The sequence below is a fragment of the Misgurnus anguillicaudatus genome, chromosome 17 (assembly GCF_027580225.2).
Source record: "Misgurnus anguillicaudatus chromosome 17, ASM2758022v2, whole genome shotgun sequence".
In the NCBI taxonomy this organism is placed as follows: domain Eukaryota; kingdom Metazoa; phylum Chordata; class Actinopteri; order Cypriniformes; family Cobitidae; genus Misgurnus; species Misgurnus anguillicaudatus.
The window spans coordinates 41,565,300-41,584,923 of record NC_073353.2 but is presented as its reverse complement, the minus strand read 5'-3'; the positions used below and the strand labels follow the sequence as shown (position 1 = coordinate 41,584,923).

At 39.9% G+C, this 19,624-nt stretch overlaps 1 protein-coding gene across 2 annotated transcripts in view; it reads left to right on the top strand.

Moving 5' to 3' along the window:
* The first annotated feature begins 5,532 nt into the window (after window positions 1-5,532).
* Window positions 5,533-19,624, top strand: part of abcb11a (ATP-binding cassette, sub-family B (MDR/TAP), member 11a) — a 41,285-nt gene continuing 27,193 nt past the window's right edge. The window contains exons 1-8 of one of the 2 annotated variants that reach the window (XM_073854780.1): window positions 5,533-6,441; window positions 6,580-6,592; window positions 8,553-8,607; window positions 8,689-8,930; window positions 9,029-9,113; window positions 9,226-9,359; window positions 9,479-9,650; window positions 17,792-17,916. In XM_073854780.1, the coding sequence (XP_073710881.1) occupies window positions 6,375-6,441; window positions 6,580-6,592; window positions 8,553-8,607; window positions 8,689-8,930; window positions 9,029-9,113; window positions 9,226-9,359; window positions 9,479-9,650; window positions 17,792-17,916 (893 nt within the window). In that variant the 5' untranslated portion in view covers window positions 5,533-6,374. The remainder of the gene's footprint in view (window positions 6,442-6,579; window positions 6,593-8,552; window positions 8,608-8,688; window positions 8,931-9,028; window positions 9,114-9,225; window positions 9,360-9,478; window positions 9,651-17,791; window positions 17,917-19,624) is intronic. The other variant, XM_073854781.1, reaches the window with a different exon arrangement.

The following is a 19,624-nucleotide window of genomic DNA, read 5'->3' as shown; positions in this document are numbered from 1 at the left end:
CATTAAATATTAATGACGTTGAGTTTATTGTTTTTATTAATTTATATTCATAAAACTTATCAACAAAACATCGATTAAAATTAAGAGACAAATTATATGAAACGAAATTCATTTTAAAGTACCAAACAAAACAAATTAAACTCGAAAATAATGTCTTACCCATTACAATTCTCCCTTCATATTCGCCTTTACAACGCCCTATATGGGGGGGGGGTATAGAGTTATAGAATTCTAAAGTTGTTCACAAGCTTTTTATTCTGCAGACCACTCTATATGTTTTCTTTTAAAAACTCACTCGCACCTCACATCCATAATGTACAGCTGAGCTGACGGTGCATACAAACTATATAGCCTATTGCAACATAGTAGAGTTTAGATTCTCTGCCAGGGTAGTTATTTTCTGCTACTATCCTCTAGCCGGGCCGTTGATTAAGCATATTTTCTATCCTTACTTTATTAGCCTCATTGGGTGGGGAGAAAACTATGCCATATTATCAGAAATATTATATATAGAATATATTTAGGCCAAAGTAACAAATGTTTCCAAAAAGTTACACAAATTACAAAATGATTTGTAAAAGTTACAAAATGCAACGCGAGTCATGTGCGGAGTCTCCTCTGGAACCCATCACGCACGGGTCTGCTGTTCTGTATGGTGTAGTTTAAGTGCAACATGGCGTTTGAAAATGTAAAGAAACAGAGAAAAACAGGAGAATTAACTTTAAGCAAGTTTGGAGGAAAGTCGGAGGTATGGAACCAGTTATACATTCTCACTCGTGCCAGTAGCCTACTCTGCCTTTGTTTTCCTTTGCTTAAGTTTTTAATATTTATAAATTTTAACTTTATTGACATCACTCGAGTTAAGGCAATTAGTGGACCTTTTAATTCACGGGTTTCATTTAATTCTATTTTTTAAATGTAAATGTAATATTTTTGTTTCGGTTTGCCATGCCTCCTGCACAGCGGTGTAAAAATAAGATATTTTCCACTTTAAAATAAAAACATCATATCCTAAATTGTTGGAATATATTCCATATGTATTAATTTGGATTTATAGATGTTTAACATTAAAATCGATGCATGGGAATAATTTATATTAATTTTTTAAATACCCACCACTCTTAAATGCGGATGTTCCTTGTGCATCGAGGCTTACAATGTAGTTCCTTTCATGTCGTTTTAATAATTTAATTCAATCTTCTTTACTTTAAATGTTGTGTTACATTTACATATGCGTTAAACACCGCAAAACAATTTGGCTATATTTTTAAATAGTTTTGAAAAGATGACCTTTTTCTGATATGCATGATAACGAGTCATTTGGAGAAATAACGCTAGTCCTCGGGACTTTTGGGCTGTGTGATTGAAAAAAATCATATATTCTCTTATGAGACATTACGAAGCTGATAGATAGGCTATAGATAGCCTAGTAATTCGTTCTATGTGGCTGTGAGTGTGTGTGCTTGTGTGTAATACTTATACGTATACGCAGCTTATCAGCTGAATCGCAATCACGTCGTCAAAACAAATTTGATTGGCTAATACACACTGAAATAAATTGAATCATTTTAAAATTACTAAATTAATCATTCTCTCTTCATCACACAGCCCAAACATGACATACAAAATGTCATGGAACAGTAACAAACAACAATCAGAGATATTTATAAGCTATCATTTCACGGTCATTGTAGTTTTAAATCTTTGCCACCAGGGGGTGCTGCAGCACCTGCAGCACCCCCACTTCCCGCGCCCATGACAGGGTCTGCAGCGTTTAAGAACGAATCTGTTTATAAGGGTCGAAAACGGTGATGTAGTGTAGATGAAAGGCGTAAACGTAGCAAAAGTAACGCGTTTTAAAGGATAAACGCATTAATGTAAACATAGCCTAACTCCTCCTACAGCTTTCAAGCTACGGCCATCAAACTTTGCACAGACCTTCAGTCTGATCTGAGGAGGCGGGCTTAAGCTTTTCTAAGGGATCGAACTTACGGTTCTCCTAAACCGTCTGATCAACTTCCCAAAAAACATCCATAGACACACCCACACACGCACACACACTTTATACTCTACAAACATTATAATATTAATGTATCCTCTGCACATTACTAAACCTAACCCTCAGATGAACCTAACTACTTATATCTATCTATCTATCTATCTATCTATCTATCTATCTATCTATCTATCTATCTATACCCTCAAACTACCCTGCTGAAAAAACAGCATACCAGCAAGACCAGCATATGTTGTGTTTTGGTGCTGGTTTGCTAGTGAAAACCAGCATCAGCACCAGCATTAGCACCAGCTAAACCAGCATTAGCACCAGCTAAACCAGCATTAGCACCAGCTAAACCAGCATTAGCACCAGCTAAACCAGCATTAGCACCAGCATCCCATGCTGGTCATACCAGCATATGTTGTGTTTTGGTGCTGGTATGCTGGTGACCACCAGCTAAACCAGCATAGACCAGCATAATTCCCATGCTGGTCCATGCTGGTGTGATGCTGTTTTTTTCAGCAGGGTAGGCTTTTTTAAGCCAACATAAAGTTTGTTCACAAACTTTAACATCAACTAGTTGTACTCATTTTCACAAATTATGAATAGGCTAATGTACAGAAAATTAAATGTTTACGTTGTTTCATGTGTTTTTGTAAATGGACCTCGAGTCAAGTTTATGGATATTAGTTAGCGTTTGACCATGTTAACATTCAGACTCCGTCCTCTTTGTATAAAGTCATTGTCTTTTTGTCACGAAGTGTACCAGCAACAGCAAGTTTGGTGTTCTTTATATTAGATCAGATCGGTTTCAAAAGTTTAGTAAACTATAATGCAATCGACTCAAGTATGTAGCATGGTGTAGCAAAAACGATATCCTACATTAGCGACAAAAAGACTAAAAAACAAACTCCCAAAATACTACTACTGCAAAACAAACACTGGTTGTAAGTGGTTTGTTTGTACTGTTTCTACCTGTCGATATGATTCAAGCCTCGTGTTCACTTTCCTCGGTGTTGCATAAAAGTTTGCTCTAGTCTAGTGGATTTTACATCACTGAAATGCGATGACGTGTCTGCTGTTATTACGTAAACGTCACTTTGTGTTTTTCCTACAGGGGGCGCTGCAGACCAGAAAAATCTGCCCGAGAACATCTAAAACAGCATATTTTATATGATTTAGATATACCTTTTTTATTAGATCTGTAATATGGAGAGTGATTCTTTCAAACATTTCTCACAAATGCAGCAGATTGCTAAATACAACGAGCAGGCACAGTAAGTGAGGTGGGATCAATGTTTTATTCATTAAGGCATCTGTTTACATTGACATTATGCAGAATCATAACCTCAATGTTAAATATTCTGATTATTGGTTAATGATTACAAGCTTTTCTCAAAACAACACCAACCATCAAACACCAACAAAAGACTTTATCAGCTTAACTGTGAAATTGATTAATAAATGATATAATGATAAATGATTTATTACAGGTAAGAAATTCAGCAGGTATTCACCGTCCGGTCATTGACCACATTTTACACACCTGACTTTTTCTTAAACTCATTTCATCTATGATCCATATAGTTTATGAAATTAATCTCAAATTAAATGTGTTATTTCAGATTCCAAAAAAACTTTATAACTTATAGGCATAGATTGAACATAACATAAACAGCCCATAAAGTATACAAGAAAAAAGAAGTTACTTTTTACATATAGTAAGTTATATCTTAGTCATTTTAACATACAGAGAGGGTCAAATATTTTGCTTTTTAAAGTGTTGTGTGCTGTATGCTGGAAGTGTGCTGCGTAGTTTAATTGGAAAATTAAAAATGTTTCAAAATATTTAAAAAAATTAATACAAAATTTCAGTCAAATCAAATGCTCAAGATTGTTTTTTATTATTATAATTTTTTTAAACATTTGTGTTTTATTGTACTGTTAATAATTTATGACACAACAAAACAAACTGATATCTATACATCTATATTAACTATACATTTAACAAAACAAAAAAATTGTTTGTAGCAGTATAATGTCTTGTATTAGTAGTACATCACAAATCTTACTTTTCACATTATTTTTTTTACAATGCATACACACACTGCTTAATTCATGTCAGAAATGTGCATTATTTTTGTCATTGGGAATTGTAATTGACATTTGTTAAGCAGCTCCTTGTTGAAGTAAGATTAAGCGGCCAATGCGTTGTTTATGTTAATTTGATAATTTTGATAAAAATTTAGTTTGTAGGTAAAGTCACAATAAGATATTTTGAAATTGTGTAATTTAAACGTTTTAATGCATTTTATATAAAATAAAATCAGTTGTTTGTAAGCTTCTGAATTTGAATAGCCACAACGTCACAACAAGGGTTGAATGACCAATAGGTTATTAACCTATCATATTTTATAATAATACATCTTAATAATTCAAGCTGAATATGTGCAATAGTTGATAAGAGTAATTCACAGTCAAAGCAACCATGACCAAGCGTTAAATAGTCTATGACTCGAGGAATATTTTGGTACATTGGACCCTTAAGCAGACACTTCAACAATTGTTTTTATTACACATCAAATCAATAAGGGAAGGGGTGCTTGGAAAACACAAATTATATGGTTTTGACTGCAAGGTCAATGAACTATTAAGATTTTTGTCAAGGTCATTTATTTATAAAGCACAATTATTGCACCAAATCAATAAGGGAAGGGGTGCTTGGAAAACACAAATTATATGGTTTTGACTGCAAGGTCAATGACATATTAAGATTTTTGTCAAGGTCATTATTTATAAAGCACAATTAAAGCAAACAACTTGTTGGGCTGATGTGCTGTACATTTTTAAAAACATGTAAAATACTACACACACTGCATTACAAATAAAACAACACATTTATAAACACGTTTTTAACAAAAAGCATGAGCAAGTTGAGGCGTCAAAACCTAAAAATTTCATGATTTGTTGGGTCTCTGATGTTATCTGCTGGAATAAAACATGCAATTACATGAAATAACTATGAACAATATATGGCTAGCTAAGCGTCCTTGGGTTTTTGAAAGGCGCTATATAAATAAAACATATTATTATTATTATTATTATTATTATTATTATTATTATTATTATTATTATTATTATGTTTATAAATAAAACATATTATTATTATTATTATTATTATTATTATTATTATGTTTATAAATAAAACATATTATTATTATTATTATTATTATTATTATTATTATTATTATTATTATTAGTAGTAGTAGTAGTAGTAGTAGTAGTAGTAGTAGTAGTAGTAGTAGTAGTAGTATATATTTTTAGTGCAACTAATTATTATTATTATTATTATTATTATTATTATTATTATTATTATTATTATTATTATTTCGTAAGGGTTGTGTGTGTGTTTCTTTGTTATATATACACATGTATGTGCAAGCATGTGTGTGCGTGTGTTTAATCTAATCATCAGATCATGTCAGATCTGACATTTATTTGATGAATTAAACAAAAATGTCTAGGCATTATACTATAACCAATTCATTTCTATGGGTGCCCACGTTTTGGACATAAAGTAAATATGAGGAAGTTTCTTCACCCAATTAGCCTCATGACTCAAGTACAACTTTTTGTGTGTTCAAATGAAAGTTCAGTAGTTTCGAATCCTGTACCGCTTTTTATAAAAAAGCCCAAATATGTCTATGAACGTTAATAAATGTGACCAATATCAGAAAACATACCACATTTGCAACTCATCAGCTGTTTTTTCAACTATTTATTTTACCATCCCAAATCTTTACTTGGACTGAGGAAATACTTGTGTACACCTGTGTCCAAGGCTGAGATTTGGTAATGTCTTATCAGTCTAATAAAGGGGCAGATAGTGTAGAAGGCGTGCACTCAGTGTGAACTGATACAAGACTGCATGTGAAATGACTGAAACACCACAGATGACACAGAGAGCGGAGGACAAATACTCACAGGTAATAAATCACTTTTCTCTGTTTAGAAATACAAGTCTATTAGGCCTTTTTAAAATTGTACTTGTTGGACAGGATAAGGTAAAACAAAAGTACAAAATTGAAGTTTAGGATTTCTAATATTTTATGACTAGCTCTATCATGCTGTATAATCAATCAATGTGTCTTGCCAAGTTAATAATAGCAGCAGGTAAGAGGTTATTGTCTCTCCCATTCAGCCAGAGCCAACATATGAAGGAATGACAATACTATTAATAATACCACTTAAAATGATATGTGACTCAGATTATAATTATGACTACATGCTAAAATCTCTATACATTTATTTTATATACATGTGATACTGATGTATCTCTCCCTCAGATTCAAACCAAACTAAAGCTAAAACTCAAATGAAGAAGATTAAAAGTAAAAACTCTCCAGTGGACAGCACAGATGAAATTGCAAACTCACATAAAGGTAATACAGATTACAGCCCTTTTGATTTACAATTTTTAACAATTGTATTTTTTGAACACAGTTGAAAGAAAATTATTGTAAATTTTGTTGACAATTTTTTGTGCAACTAATTAATTGTATATCTTTTTTAAATCACAGATGCTGACAACATGTGAGTATTTAATTTATTTATTTAATTTATTTCGTTTTTTTTATTATGCATGAAAAACGATTGTTCTTTATTTTAACAAGATATATTACATGATGTACTATTGTAGGTCTATCAAGTTATGGCTTTAGTGCAGAGGTGGAAAGTAAAGAATTACATTTACTCACGTTACTGTAATTGAGTAGTTTTTTTGTTCTTCTACTTGCTTAAGTAGTTTTAAAAATCTGTACTTTTACTTTTACTTAAGTATATTTTGTTTAAAGTTTTGTACTTCGTTACAGTTGTCACTGACCCACAGGTGGGACGTTTGGCATTACATATTTAAAACAATCATTCCATAGTCTAAACATACACCAATCTTGACAAACTATATATTGTTGGAAAACTCACCTTTCACCCCCCCCCCCCACTCAAAAGGTTAAAGGGTTAAATCCTATCCATTACTGAGTAAAAAAATACAAGGTAATAAAGGCGTGCCTAAACTCACAAAAAGAACAATGAAGACTGAGGAGACAGGTGCCAGCTAATGCATACCCTCAATTCAATACTTACGAAAGAAACCCCAGCCATATGTAAGCGACCACTTTCCACTGACGTGAAGCAAGTGTTTCATTCCTAGGGAATAAGCGTTAATCGTTTTCGACCACAACTTAAGAATGCACAGGGTCATTAGACATTGCAGAGAGAGAGAGAGAGAGAGAGAGAGAGAGAGAGAGAGAGTAGGAATAATAAAGGTATTATCAGGTACCCAGGTCAGAGAAGCTATATAGAAGATGATAAACATGTAAAGGATAAAAGCATATAGCTATGTCACTCATCTCATCATGTTCATATAGACTATACATAGGGGAGAGCAGGGGCGAAAGTACCATTTTCCAGAAAAACTTAATTTTAAAAGATAATGTTTTAGACAGGTAACTTAATACCTGTGGATTGATCAGTACTTTTACACGTGAAACCAGAAACACAACGTGTTATAAGAAAACAATTACCGCATTACAAATTTACTTATCATACCCCCACCTCACCCCCCTGTAAAAAGTAACTTTTACTCTGATTAAAGTTAAAATGACTTACTTTTTACTTTTACTTCAGTAGATTTTTAGACCAGTAACTTTACTTTTACTTAAGTAAAATATAATAAAAGTAACTGTACTTTTACTTGAGTAGAATATTTTATTACTCTTTCCACCTCTGCTCGGTAGATATCTGATATCTGTTGCCTCATATGATTAGCAGAGAAGAAGCAAGAATGAAGCTCCACCCCTGAACCCATTGTCACTGGGGCAAAAGCAGATAATGCTAAAACAAACAAATGAGATTGTATGAATTTAAATGAATGAGCCACGTAGTAAAATAGTAATAAGACATGACATTTTTAGTAGTATAGTGTTGCTGAAACAAATACCTAAATTCAACTGTGAAATATGTACACATTGAAAAAAAACCCCAACTGTGATTATATCAAAATCTACTGTGATGATTGACAGTTGAGAGAGCTGTGATTGATCAATAGCTTTGTTTAATTTATGATAAAACACAGCTATGACCCCTGCACCCACCGATTCTGTTTATCACTGCACACAACTCTACAAGACCTTTCAGCTGCATTTGATATAGTACACCATAAAATCTTGATTACACAGCAAGAACAATGTACTGGTATTAAGGGTACTGTACTGGCATGGTTTAGATCCTGTTTGGATGAAATAACACTCTCAGTTCATGTTGATGACTTTGTCTGCATAACTGCTTCTCTCACGTGTGGGGTCCCCCAAGGCTCTGTTTTGGGGCCTATTCTGTTTTCCCTGTTTATGCTCCCCTTGGGACATATTTTTAGAATTTTTTATTGTAATGCAGATGATCATCTACATTTGGAATGGGAAGATACTTTAAAAACAAGTGTTGTGTACCTTATATGTATTGTGATATTTAAATTCAGACATGTTATCTTTGTTTAAAGGAAGCGCAGTGATAAAAAACAAGAGAAAGCTCTGAGTGTTGGCTTCTTTCAGCTGGTAAGGATCCCACAATCGTCCTGTATTATAGATGAATCCAATGCTTTGTCATCTCACACATGATTGTCTGTGATCCTTCAGTTCCGCTTTGCCACATGGAAAGAAACCCTGATGATGGTGGTGGGAAGCCTGTGCTCTCTCGTCCACGGTGCCGCCGCTCCTCTCATGCTGCTGGTCTACAGCATGATGACAAACACGTTTGTGGCCTATGAACTAGAGATCCAAGAACTGGCCAACCCCAACAAAACCTGTATCAACAACACTGTCACCTGGCTGAATGGATCTGCGGTGGAGCAGATGGACAACACCACCATCTTCTGTGGGTGAGTTGGGTGGATTTGAGGCTTCGCTGTCTCTGAACCTAAAACCTCTCTGTAAACAGCTATAGACACATATTTCATGCTCAGATTTTACTTTATAGTGTGGACATTGAGTCTGAAATGACCATGTTTGCATATTACTACGTCGGTATTGGAGTCGGCGTCTTGATCCTCAGCTACTTTCAGGTGTGTGAGACAGTTTATCTCTTTATGTAATTTGTTTTTATTCCAATACTACATTTGTCTATGTAATGTCTTCATTTTGTCAGTTGCTATTAACAGACCTAATTCATTTCAGATCGCTCTCTGGGTGTCAGCCGCAGCCCGACAGATTCAGAGAATCAGGAAAACGTACTTTAGGAAGATCATGCGAATGGAGATCGGCTGGTTTGACTGCAACTCTGTCGGGGAGCTGAACACAAGGATATCTGAGTAACATTCACTTATTCATTATACAGTAGATGTGAATCTGACTACATATTGATGATGGATGTGTTGATCCTTAACCTATCTTTATTTGTGGAGAAATTAAGCGGTTTCTGTTTTTATAGCGACATCAACAAAATCAACAATGCCATAGCAGATCAGGTGTCCATCTTCATCGAGAGGCTGTCAACGTTCATGTTTGGTTTCCTGGTAGGATTTATTGGAGGATGGAAGCTGACTCTGGTGGTGGTAGCAGTGAGTCCTCTCATCGGATTGGCTGCTGGACTCATGGCTATGGTTGGTATCACAGGGCAGGATGGTATTAAAATTCTGAATATTCACTTCTGCAACTTATTCAGACCAAACTGTTTAATGCATCTCCATGAAAATCTCCATTAAAACCTTTTTCACTGTCAGAGAAAATGGCCAAAGGATGGTCACAAGCTGTCACTCAGAGGGTACGCTTTAAATAGGTCCTTATATGTAGTACTATTTGGTACCAGTATGTACCTCTCATGTACATGTACTGAACTGTTGATATTTTTAATCCTCCTGTTATGTTCAAATCTTAGCAACACTTTAAATATTTAAATTGACCCCAAATAGTTTAATATAGAGGGTATGCATGTGATGTCACCTTCGGCGAAAGTGCCTGCGGTTACGCCCACTGAGTGGCAAAAGACACAGAAGCAGAATTTGTGTAAAGTGTAAAATCAGCCAAAACAAGGGAAAAACTCGTCTAAATGGGAAAAAGCTGTTGTGCGATAGACTTTACTAACAGATATAACAAGAATTTGGAGCTATCATTTTACAGACTGACAAAAAACAACGAAGAAGAAATAAATTGATTGTTCATGCCAATGTCCACAGACCACAGGTGGGTTCATAAGTTGCTAGGGCCACCATCAAGCAGAGGTTTTACTTTCTACTTAAAAATATTTTTTCAAGTATTTGTATTTTATCAGTTTTTTTTTTTTTGAAAACATACATTCAAAGCATATATCATAATTCAACCCTATATCACGCCAATACGTGACTATTTCACGTATGGACCAACGTGAAAATGTCACGTTTTGCCGCGTTTGAACGTGAGCATGTCACGTTTTCTGTTTGTGTCACTTTCACGTTTTGGTTACTCAACTTTTTTGTCCTATTTTCAAACCATTTTCGCTTCGGTTTAGGGTTAGATTTGGTGCTTGTGTTATATGTCACTTTAAGTATTTGTCACTTTAAGTATTGGTTTATATAAAAAAAAGATACAATACTTATTCTTTTATATTTTCTTAACTTTAACCAATTGTCGCCTGACGTTGGGGTTAGAGTTTGTTTAGGTAAGGATGTCATTTATGTAAATCTAACCCTAAACCGAAGCGACAATGGTAAGAAATTAGGACAAAAAGTTGAGTAACCAATACGTGAAAGTGACACAAACAGAAAACGTGACATGCTCACGTTCAAACGCGGCAAAACGTGACATTTTCACGTTGGTCCATACGTGAAATAGTCACGTATTTGCGTGATATTGGGTTCCACGTTTTTGTTCTGTAGATGATGATTCTATGAAGTAAAAATTTTCCCAATAGATGTATCGTGTAACTAATGTAACTAAGTATTGTCCACGTCTGCTATCAAGTCCAGCTTAATTCACTTTAAGCTGATAATAGTCAGTTTTACTGTCATTTTTGCAGCAGCCGCTATAAAAACCAGCCATTTTGTTGAACGTTTGCCACTCAACAGGACTTCCCCTGGCGCGGTCACGTTGAAAAGTGGCATCAATGCATACCCTCTAGCCTATATGCTAAATAACTTAAAATAAAATTGTAGGAAAAAACATTTGTATTTTATACATAAAATATTTATTTAATAGATTAATTTATATGAAAACATATATTTTGTAGCACATACATTTAGTGTATATTTACTAAAAAATATAAAGTAGTAATGAAAATAATATACAACATTTGTTTTATTTGATAACAGTTTAACCAGTTCCTTTTCAGTCGGTCACTACGACGTCACGTCGTGACCGACGAATTGGGAACCGCTTCGCGGGTGACCTATCTGCTTCGAGAAACCTTTAAAACGCCAATGAACTTGGCATGCAGATAATTGCATCTGCCGGCGCCGCCCCGCCGCACAGCTATTTAATGAGCGGCAGGTGCAGTTATCAAATCAGCTTTTTAGCTTCGAAAGCTGGCAGACTGACTGCTCACGAGAAGCTACTCTCTGCTCTTTGGAGAACTCTGCGTGTTCGATTTGGTTGGGCAAAGGCATTTCAGCGGAGGCTCGCGGGTGTTCCACCTCTCTTTTTTCTCACTCTTAGTTGAGTGTGTGCGTAGCCGTTCCCCTGTGTGCTTCATCAACATCAGCACATTAAAAGAGTATTTCCTCTAAAAGAGTATTGCGGTGTTCTGCGTCTTTTTAAAGACAGCATTTCACTTGCACTGAGACGGGAGCGTCTTTTTAAAGATGTCTTTCCGTCCGTGTTTCTGGATGCGGCAAATGTATGGGTCCCCGGGTGGCCACGATCATTTTCTCTCGTGCGCAAGAGTGCATGCTGAGGCTGCGATCGTGGAGGGTTCATACTCCTAAGAGAGCATGAACCTCTTGGATGGCGGAGACGGGTTTCGTACCTCCGGGAACGTTACCCCTGTTTTTCCGTTGCGGAGCCCCGTTAAAGGTGCGGTGGCAAAACTCCGGAAATCTTATCGCCGTATAAACGGTGCTGAATCGGTTAGCTGGTTCGTCCAGTGACTCTCAGCACCCCCATCCACAGCCAGAGGTGCCGTAAGAGACGGGTGGCGCGTGTTCTACGCGCTCTCGTCCTCTTTCAGTCCTCACGAGGATTCTATGTCTGTCACAGCATCGGAGAGGGGGTCGTCTATTCGGTCGCCGACTCGGACCCACTCCCGCCTTCGGGTTGGGTAGGGGCTTCCGTGCTCGACCCCGAGTGGCGGCCATGTACGCTCGGGAGCGCGGAGACGGTCTGCGTGGAGCGGAGAGCTCCTCCCCCACCGCACCGTCCCGCCTAGATGATTGGCACTTCAGGACTGCAAGAACAGCCCCGACCTTCTGTGCCTTTCTTCCCGGGGTGCATGTTGGTTGACACGGTCGTGGAAAACTCGTTTTCCTCCCGGAACCGATCGTTCAGCCATCACCTCTCACCTCTCCTGACGGCGGGGCCGCTAAGGTTGCTGCTCCAAGAGACCAGCCTCCCTCCCCTCACAGACCCACGGGCTTGTTGTGAGAGGCGGCCTCTGCCGTGCGCGCAATGGCGTGATGCAGGTCCCCCAGGCTAAGGCACTGAAGGATCTGCACAGGTGAGGTCACGGTCCGGCAACTAAAAAATCCTGTGTGGCTCTGACCTGGCGCTACGTGCGACTGGGTTCACCCCACAGGCCGCCGGACGTGCTATGCCCACCCCCGGTGGTCCAGGAACGCCATCTCTGGTTGTGTCTTGCGGGCATTAAGTAGGTCGTTAATAATCGTCCTAAATGTTCAATTTTAGACCAGCCATTTCGGCGACGCGGCTGAGAGTGTCCAACAATGATCGGCCGCTTTAGAGCAGACTGAGGCATCATGCCACGTCGGAGCCTAGCTGCCCCCTCCGTTACGTCAGTATATTGGTCTGCTTTTCGCCGAGGGCGTCCTGCTACGGCTTTTTTTGTTCCTTCATCCCGGCAGCTCTGAGGAACCTGTCGTAAGCAGTACACCCGCCCACTCAGCCCGCTACAGAGGTGGAGAATGAAACTTAGCGGCTCTGAGTCGGGCGATCTGAAGATGGAGAGGATCGCTGTTCAGGAGATGGTGAAAGCATCATTCTCCCCCCCACCCCGGAGGAGGGCCGGGTGGGGAATCCTTGGTTTCGTTTTGTGTTCCGCCGACTTCAATCGGCACCCACTAATCTCAAAGAGCGAATTCCTCTTCTTTCTCCAGATCACCGGAGGCATACAGGAGTTTCGGACGGGCTCAAAACCCTGAGTTCTCCTCTTCCTCTTTCGCCAGCGGATGTATCGAGCGGGACATCTACAAAGGAGCCTTTGCTCAGCATCCATCAGCGGTTTCGGGTGAGTGTTTCATTACACACAACATCTCACAATGCGGCCAAAGAGCACGTGTCGTTGAGCTCCCCGTCTCCGCTCGCCACGGGTACACACATCGTGCCGGTAATTTCCTCTCGCTCGGTATCTGGGGGCCTGGGAAGAGCTTCCCAGCCCGTCGCGTTGGCTTTTACGCACGATCCGTCTCGGTTACGCATTCAATTTGCCCGGCTACCTTACAAATATTCAGGCATTCGCTTCACCACGGTGAAGGCTGTCGATGCGCACGTACTGCGTGCGGAGATTGCTGTCCTATTGGCGAAAGGACGCGATCCAGCCGGTCCCTCCAGCCGAGATAAATTCGGGGCTTTACAGCCCTTCATTGTACCCAAGAAGAGTGGCGGGTTGCGTCCGATCCTATATCTGCGCGTACTGAATCGAGAATTCACAGAATTCACATTCACAGAATGCTGTTCAAAATGTTTACGCAGAGGAGCATATTTTAATGCATCCGCCCATAGGATTGGTTCGCAGCCTTCAACCTGAATGACGCGTACTTTCATGTCTCCATACTCCCCCAGCACAGGCCGTTTCTCCGGTTTGTGTTCGAGGGGAGGGCATATCAGTACAAAGTCTCACCGTTCGGGCTTTCTCTCTCTCTCTCTTTTCCTGTGTCTTCATGAAAGTTGCGGATGGCGCACTGCAGCCCCTGAGAGAGAGAGTGGTGTTTGCGTTTTGGCGTATTGGCTCATAATAGCTCAGTTTCGTCAGATGCTGTGCACACACATAGATCGTGTACTTAAACACCTCGCTCGTCTCGGTCTTCAGGCCAACTGGGGAAAGAGTAAACTTTGCCCCGTGCAGAGAATCTCTTTTCTCGGAAAGTAACGGGATTTGGTCGTTTTAGCAACACGTCTCATAGAAGCGCGTGTTCAGTGAATTCTGGCTTGCCTCAACATTTAAAGGCAGGGTTGCGGTTCCACTGAAATAATTTTAGAAACTTCTGGGGCATATGACAGCAGCCGCGGCCGTGACACCGCTCGGGCTGCTCCATATGAGACCGCTTCAGTGTTGGCTTTATGACCGAGTCCCGAGGAGAGCGTGGCTCACCGGCTTTCACAGTATTATAATTACATCGAGATGCCGTCACACTTTCACCCCGTGGTCAGACCCAGCGTTTCTCAGGGTGCGGGTGCCACTGAGAGGTCTCCAGGCATGCTATTGTTGGCAAAGATGCCTCTACCACGGGGTGGGCAGCCACGTACGGCGGGCTCGTCGCTTCGGGGGTCTGTTCGACATTCCAGCGACATTAGCATAAATTGCCTCGAGCTGTGCACTGTATATCTTGCGCTCGTCCGTTTCGTCAACGTGATTTGATGCTTAAGATGTAGTGCGCACCGACAACACTGCGGCTGTAGCGTATATCTATCGCCAAGGCGATTTGCGCTCTCGTCACCTGTCGCATCTCGCCCGTCTCTCCTCCTCTGGAGTCAGAAGTATCTGAGGTCTCTTCGTGCCATTCACATGTCGGGGTCGCTGAACACAGCGGCAGTCGCGCTCTCACGAGCAGCGCGCTCCGGCGAGTGGCGACTCCACCCCCGGTCGGTTCAGCTGATTTGGAAATGTTTCGGCAGAGCGCAGTTAGATCTGTTTGCTTCTTCAGAAACAACTCATTGTCGCCTGTTTTATTCATTATCCGAAGGAACACTCGGCGTGGATGCACTGGCACACAGCTGGCCGCGGGGTTTTCCCCAGTAAGCTTTATTGCGCAGACACTGTGCAAAGTCAGGGAGGACGAGGAGCGCATTCTATTAGTTGCGCCGTACCGGACAACTAGGAATTGGTTTTACAGAGTTCACTCTCCTCGCGACAGTCCCTCCCTGGCTGACTCCTTGGCACATTATGGCACCCTCGCCCCGATCTGTGGAACCCCCATGTGTGGTCTTTGGACGGGGCGCGGAGGTTTTAGGTGGGTTACCCCAGGCGGTATCTAACACCATCGCTGCAGAGCACCGTCTATGAGACAGGCGTATACGCTGAAATGGAACCTGTTTGTTGTTTGGTGTACCTCTCAGCGAGAGGACCCCCGAGAATGCTTGATCAGTATTGTGCTTTCATATCTCCAGCACCGCTTGGAGAAGAGGCTGTCACCATCTACTATTAAAGTAGATATCGCGGCAATATCCGCGCATCACGCACCTATAGACGGTAGATCTGTGGGTCAGCACGATCTGGTCATTAGGTTTTTAACAGGGGCACGGAGGCTGAATCCATCGCGCCTCCCTCTATTCATCCTTGGGACTTGTCCATGGTGCTGAAAGTTCAGCACTGCCCTTTCGAGCCTCTGCTGACGGTGAGCGTCAAGTTTCTCACTATGAAAACTTTGACGCTCCTCGCATTGGCTTCTATTAAAAGGATAGGGGATTTTTATGCATTTTCGGTCAACGATTCGTGCCTTCAGTTCGGGCCGGCTGAATCCAGCGTTAAACTGAGACCCCGGCCGGGCTACGTGCCTAAAGTTCCCACCACTCCCTTTAGGGATCAAGTGGTGAACTTACAAGCACTGCCTTTGGAAGAGGCAGACCCAGCTATGGCTTTGTTATGTCCTGTACGTGCACTACGTGTGTATGTGAATCGCACTCAAAGCTTTCGGACCTCAGAGCAGCTCTTTGTCTGTTACGGTGGTCAGCAGAAAGGGAAAGCTGTCACTAAACAGAGGATGTCTCATTGGATTGTAGACACAATCGCCCTGAAATATGAGAAACAGGGCATTCCTTGCCCTTTTTGTTTGAGAGCCCATTCAACCAGAAGCGTGGCTTCATCTTGGGCTTTGGCTCGTGGTTCCTCGCTTTCAGATATTTGTAGAGCTGCTGGCTGGGTGACACCTAATACGTTCACTAGATTCTACAGTGTTCGTGTTGAGCCGGTATCCTCTCGAGTTCTCTCGTCAGATCAGTGAGAACATCGAGGAACGGCTCCTGTGTCGGCTTGGAGCCTTTCTTTTTGGCTGCGCAGAAACCGCACCATTATGGAAGGCCATTAAGGCAAAAACGTTAAAAAAATGTTTTTTGTCTTTTCCACCGCTTGGTGACCGATGTTGCGGAGCATCGGCTGCCAGCCTCTCACTAGATGTATTCTTGACTATCTGGGTGAAGCTAGCGCCCACATTGCGCCCCCTAGTGGTTTCTTTGTGAGTATTTCCGTGGAAAGTTTATGATTTACCACGTTTCCCTTAGCGGAGTTCGTTCCGCGCCTCTCTAGTGTTGCTAAGAGAGTGTATTTTTATAGACCTCGTGTCTTTTTATCCATCACCTTAGTGGTAGACCCCTAGAGGGTTTTTCTTCCGCAGCGATCTTAGTCCCGCCTGACGAGTTCGCTTCCCAGTTCGCCTAGTCACTATCGTGGGTTAAGGAACAAGTAGTGACCGGCCTCTGCTTCAACCCCATTTCCGTTCCCTTAAAGAGGAGAGTTGGAGGGTTTATGCAGGCACTGGAAGGGTCAGCTTCAGTGGCGCTTTGGTAGGGATTCCCAATTCGTCGGTCACGACGTGACGTCGTAGTGACCGACTGAAAGGGAACGTCTCGGTTACATATGTAACCCTCGTTCCCTGAAGGAAGGGAACGGAGACGTCACGTCCCGTCGCCACAGTTTGCTGTTCCACTGCTGATATCGGCCGGACCCTTTCCTTCTGTCCAGCTTTCTCAGCAAAAAATAGCTGATTTGATAACTGCACCTGCCGCTCATTAAATAGCTGTGCGGCGGGGCGGCGCCGGCAGATGCAATTATCTGCATGCCAAGTTCATTGGCGTTTTAAAGGTTTCTCGAAGCAGATAGGTCACCCGCGAAGCGGTTCCCAATTCGTCGGTCACGACGTGACGTCTCCGTTCCCTTCCTTCAGGGAACGAGGGTTACATATGTAACCGAGACGTTTTTCACTTATTAATAGTAAAACGCATTAGATCAGTTTTACAGGAACACTGTGTGTACTGTACATTTATGTACTTGGCAGACATCAAAAGTGACTAAAAGTTACTTCAAGTCAAAAAGTATTAAGGAAAAGCCAAAAAGTAGGTTTAAAGGTTTAAATATACAATTAGCATATTTTTCAGAGATGTCACAGTAGCTATGGGTTAATTTGACCCTAAACATTATAGGGGATTAAACATGACAAAAATGTTTAGTGGCATGACCACAGTACAGATTACAGAATGTTAGCATTTCATTTACAAACAACCTAAAACCCAAGCTTGCATAACCCACCGGATTACATTGACTGCCTTTCAAGCACAGCTGCTGTATTTCTTTCAAATCAAGTTTATCCAAACCAAACTGTTTTTTTTTTTACAATGTAAGTATTTTGTTGCTGTCAGTATGTTTATGTGTTTTATTGTTGTGTAGGCTGTGGCAAGGCTGACGGGCCGTGAGTTAAAAGCCTATGCTAAAGCCGGAGCGGTTGCTGATGAAGTTCTTTCCTCTATCAGAACGGTTGCTGCCTTCGGGGGAGAGGATAAAGAGACTGAGAGGTAATGTTTGCCTTATTAACCAACAAGACATTGTTAGTCATTGTTAAATGATGTTCAAAACTCATTTTACTGCTGAGGTCTGTGTTTCTCATTATAACAGGATGTTAAAGCAGGCAGGGACTTGAGGGCGTAATACACAAAAATCATTACTTTAAAATCTTATCTTTACTGTTTGGTAAGCATGGTCATTTCAGTAAGGACCTCATTTAAGACAAAAGCTATTACATAATAACATTCCTAACTTCATTATCTTATCTTAACTGCAGATAGGAAAGTGGTATAACAGAAGCATCCCAAATTTACAAAACATTATAAAAATGGCCTTAACTTTAGGGTAACCCCACAGGTGTCCTAAATAAAAATTTTAAAGAAAGCCAGCTGAAACATCACATTATGATAGACCTGCGGGAAAATTACATTACATTTTTTTGAACAAAGTGCAGGATGATAAACAACAATGTTTGTTTTTGGATTACTCTTTGAATATTTGTTACTTTCACTATATTACTCCCATTATTCACAAAATCACAATGTTTCTCACTAGTGGAGCAATCATCAAATCCGGTGGCGACCTGTGACTTCTTTTAGCGAGTGTGCACGATGCGAAGTTCGTCAAAACATGTATCCCGTCATGCACTGCAAAAAAAATATTTTAAAGAAAACAATTTCTTAGTATTTTTGTCTTGTTTCAGTAAAAATATAAAAAAAATCTTAAATTAAGATGCTTTTTCTTAATGAGCAAAACGACCCAAGAAAGTAAGTCTAGTTTTTAGACCAGAAATATCAAATTTAAGTGATTTTGTGCATAAAACAAGCAAAAAAATCTGCCAATGGTGTAAGCAGATTTTTCTTGAATTTTTCTTGAATTTAGTTTATAAGAAAAACGTTCAAGATTTTTTGCTTACCACATTGGCAGATTGTTTGCTTGTTTTATCCACAAAATCACTGAAATTGGATATTTTTGGTAAAAAAAAACTAGACTTTTTTCTTGGGTCTTTTTGCTCATCAAGAAAAAGCATCTTAATTTAAGAATGTCTGCTGCAGACTAAAGGGTTTATGATAAAAGAGATGCCCGCTTTTGCCAGATACTCGCATAATATCATGACTAATCAGAGTTTACTGTTAAGGGAGTGTCTTGCATGTATTTTACTCTTTTATCATAAACGGTTTTGACGCGTGTGCAGCAGGCACTTATTTTGACAAAAGACATGATGCGCATGGTTTACATGACGCAACAAACATATATTTTAAAAACGTAAGCAACACACATGACACGCGCCCCGATGAGCAGTCACGAGCCGCCACTGTTACAATCTCTGTCATCACTCATTATTAAAAAATATATTTATCTATATATAAAGAGTTTCGTTGCAAAACAAGATAACCACCGTTATTTTAATTGTTCAGAAATCTCGTTTTTTGGTTGTGCATTCCAATTAATATCAATGCAACTGCAGCTGGTTTGTTTTGATTTAAACCTTCATAACTTAAAAAATACAGCTAAGTAGCACCATAAAACAAAATAATAACATCATAACATAATAATAAACATGTTTTGACAAAAATGTAAAAAGATGGATTTATCTCGTTTTGCAACAAAACTCTTCATATATATCTATATATCTATATCTATATACTATATATTAGTTATCTTGACTCAGCATCTATTTATATCAAATGTTAAAATGTATAGCACTTATTCGTTTTC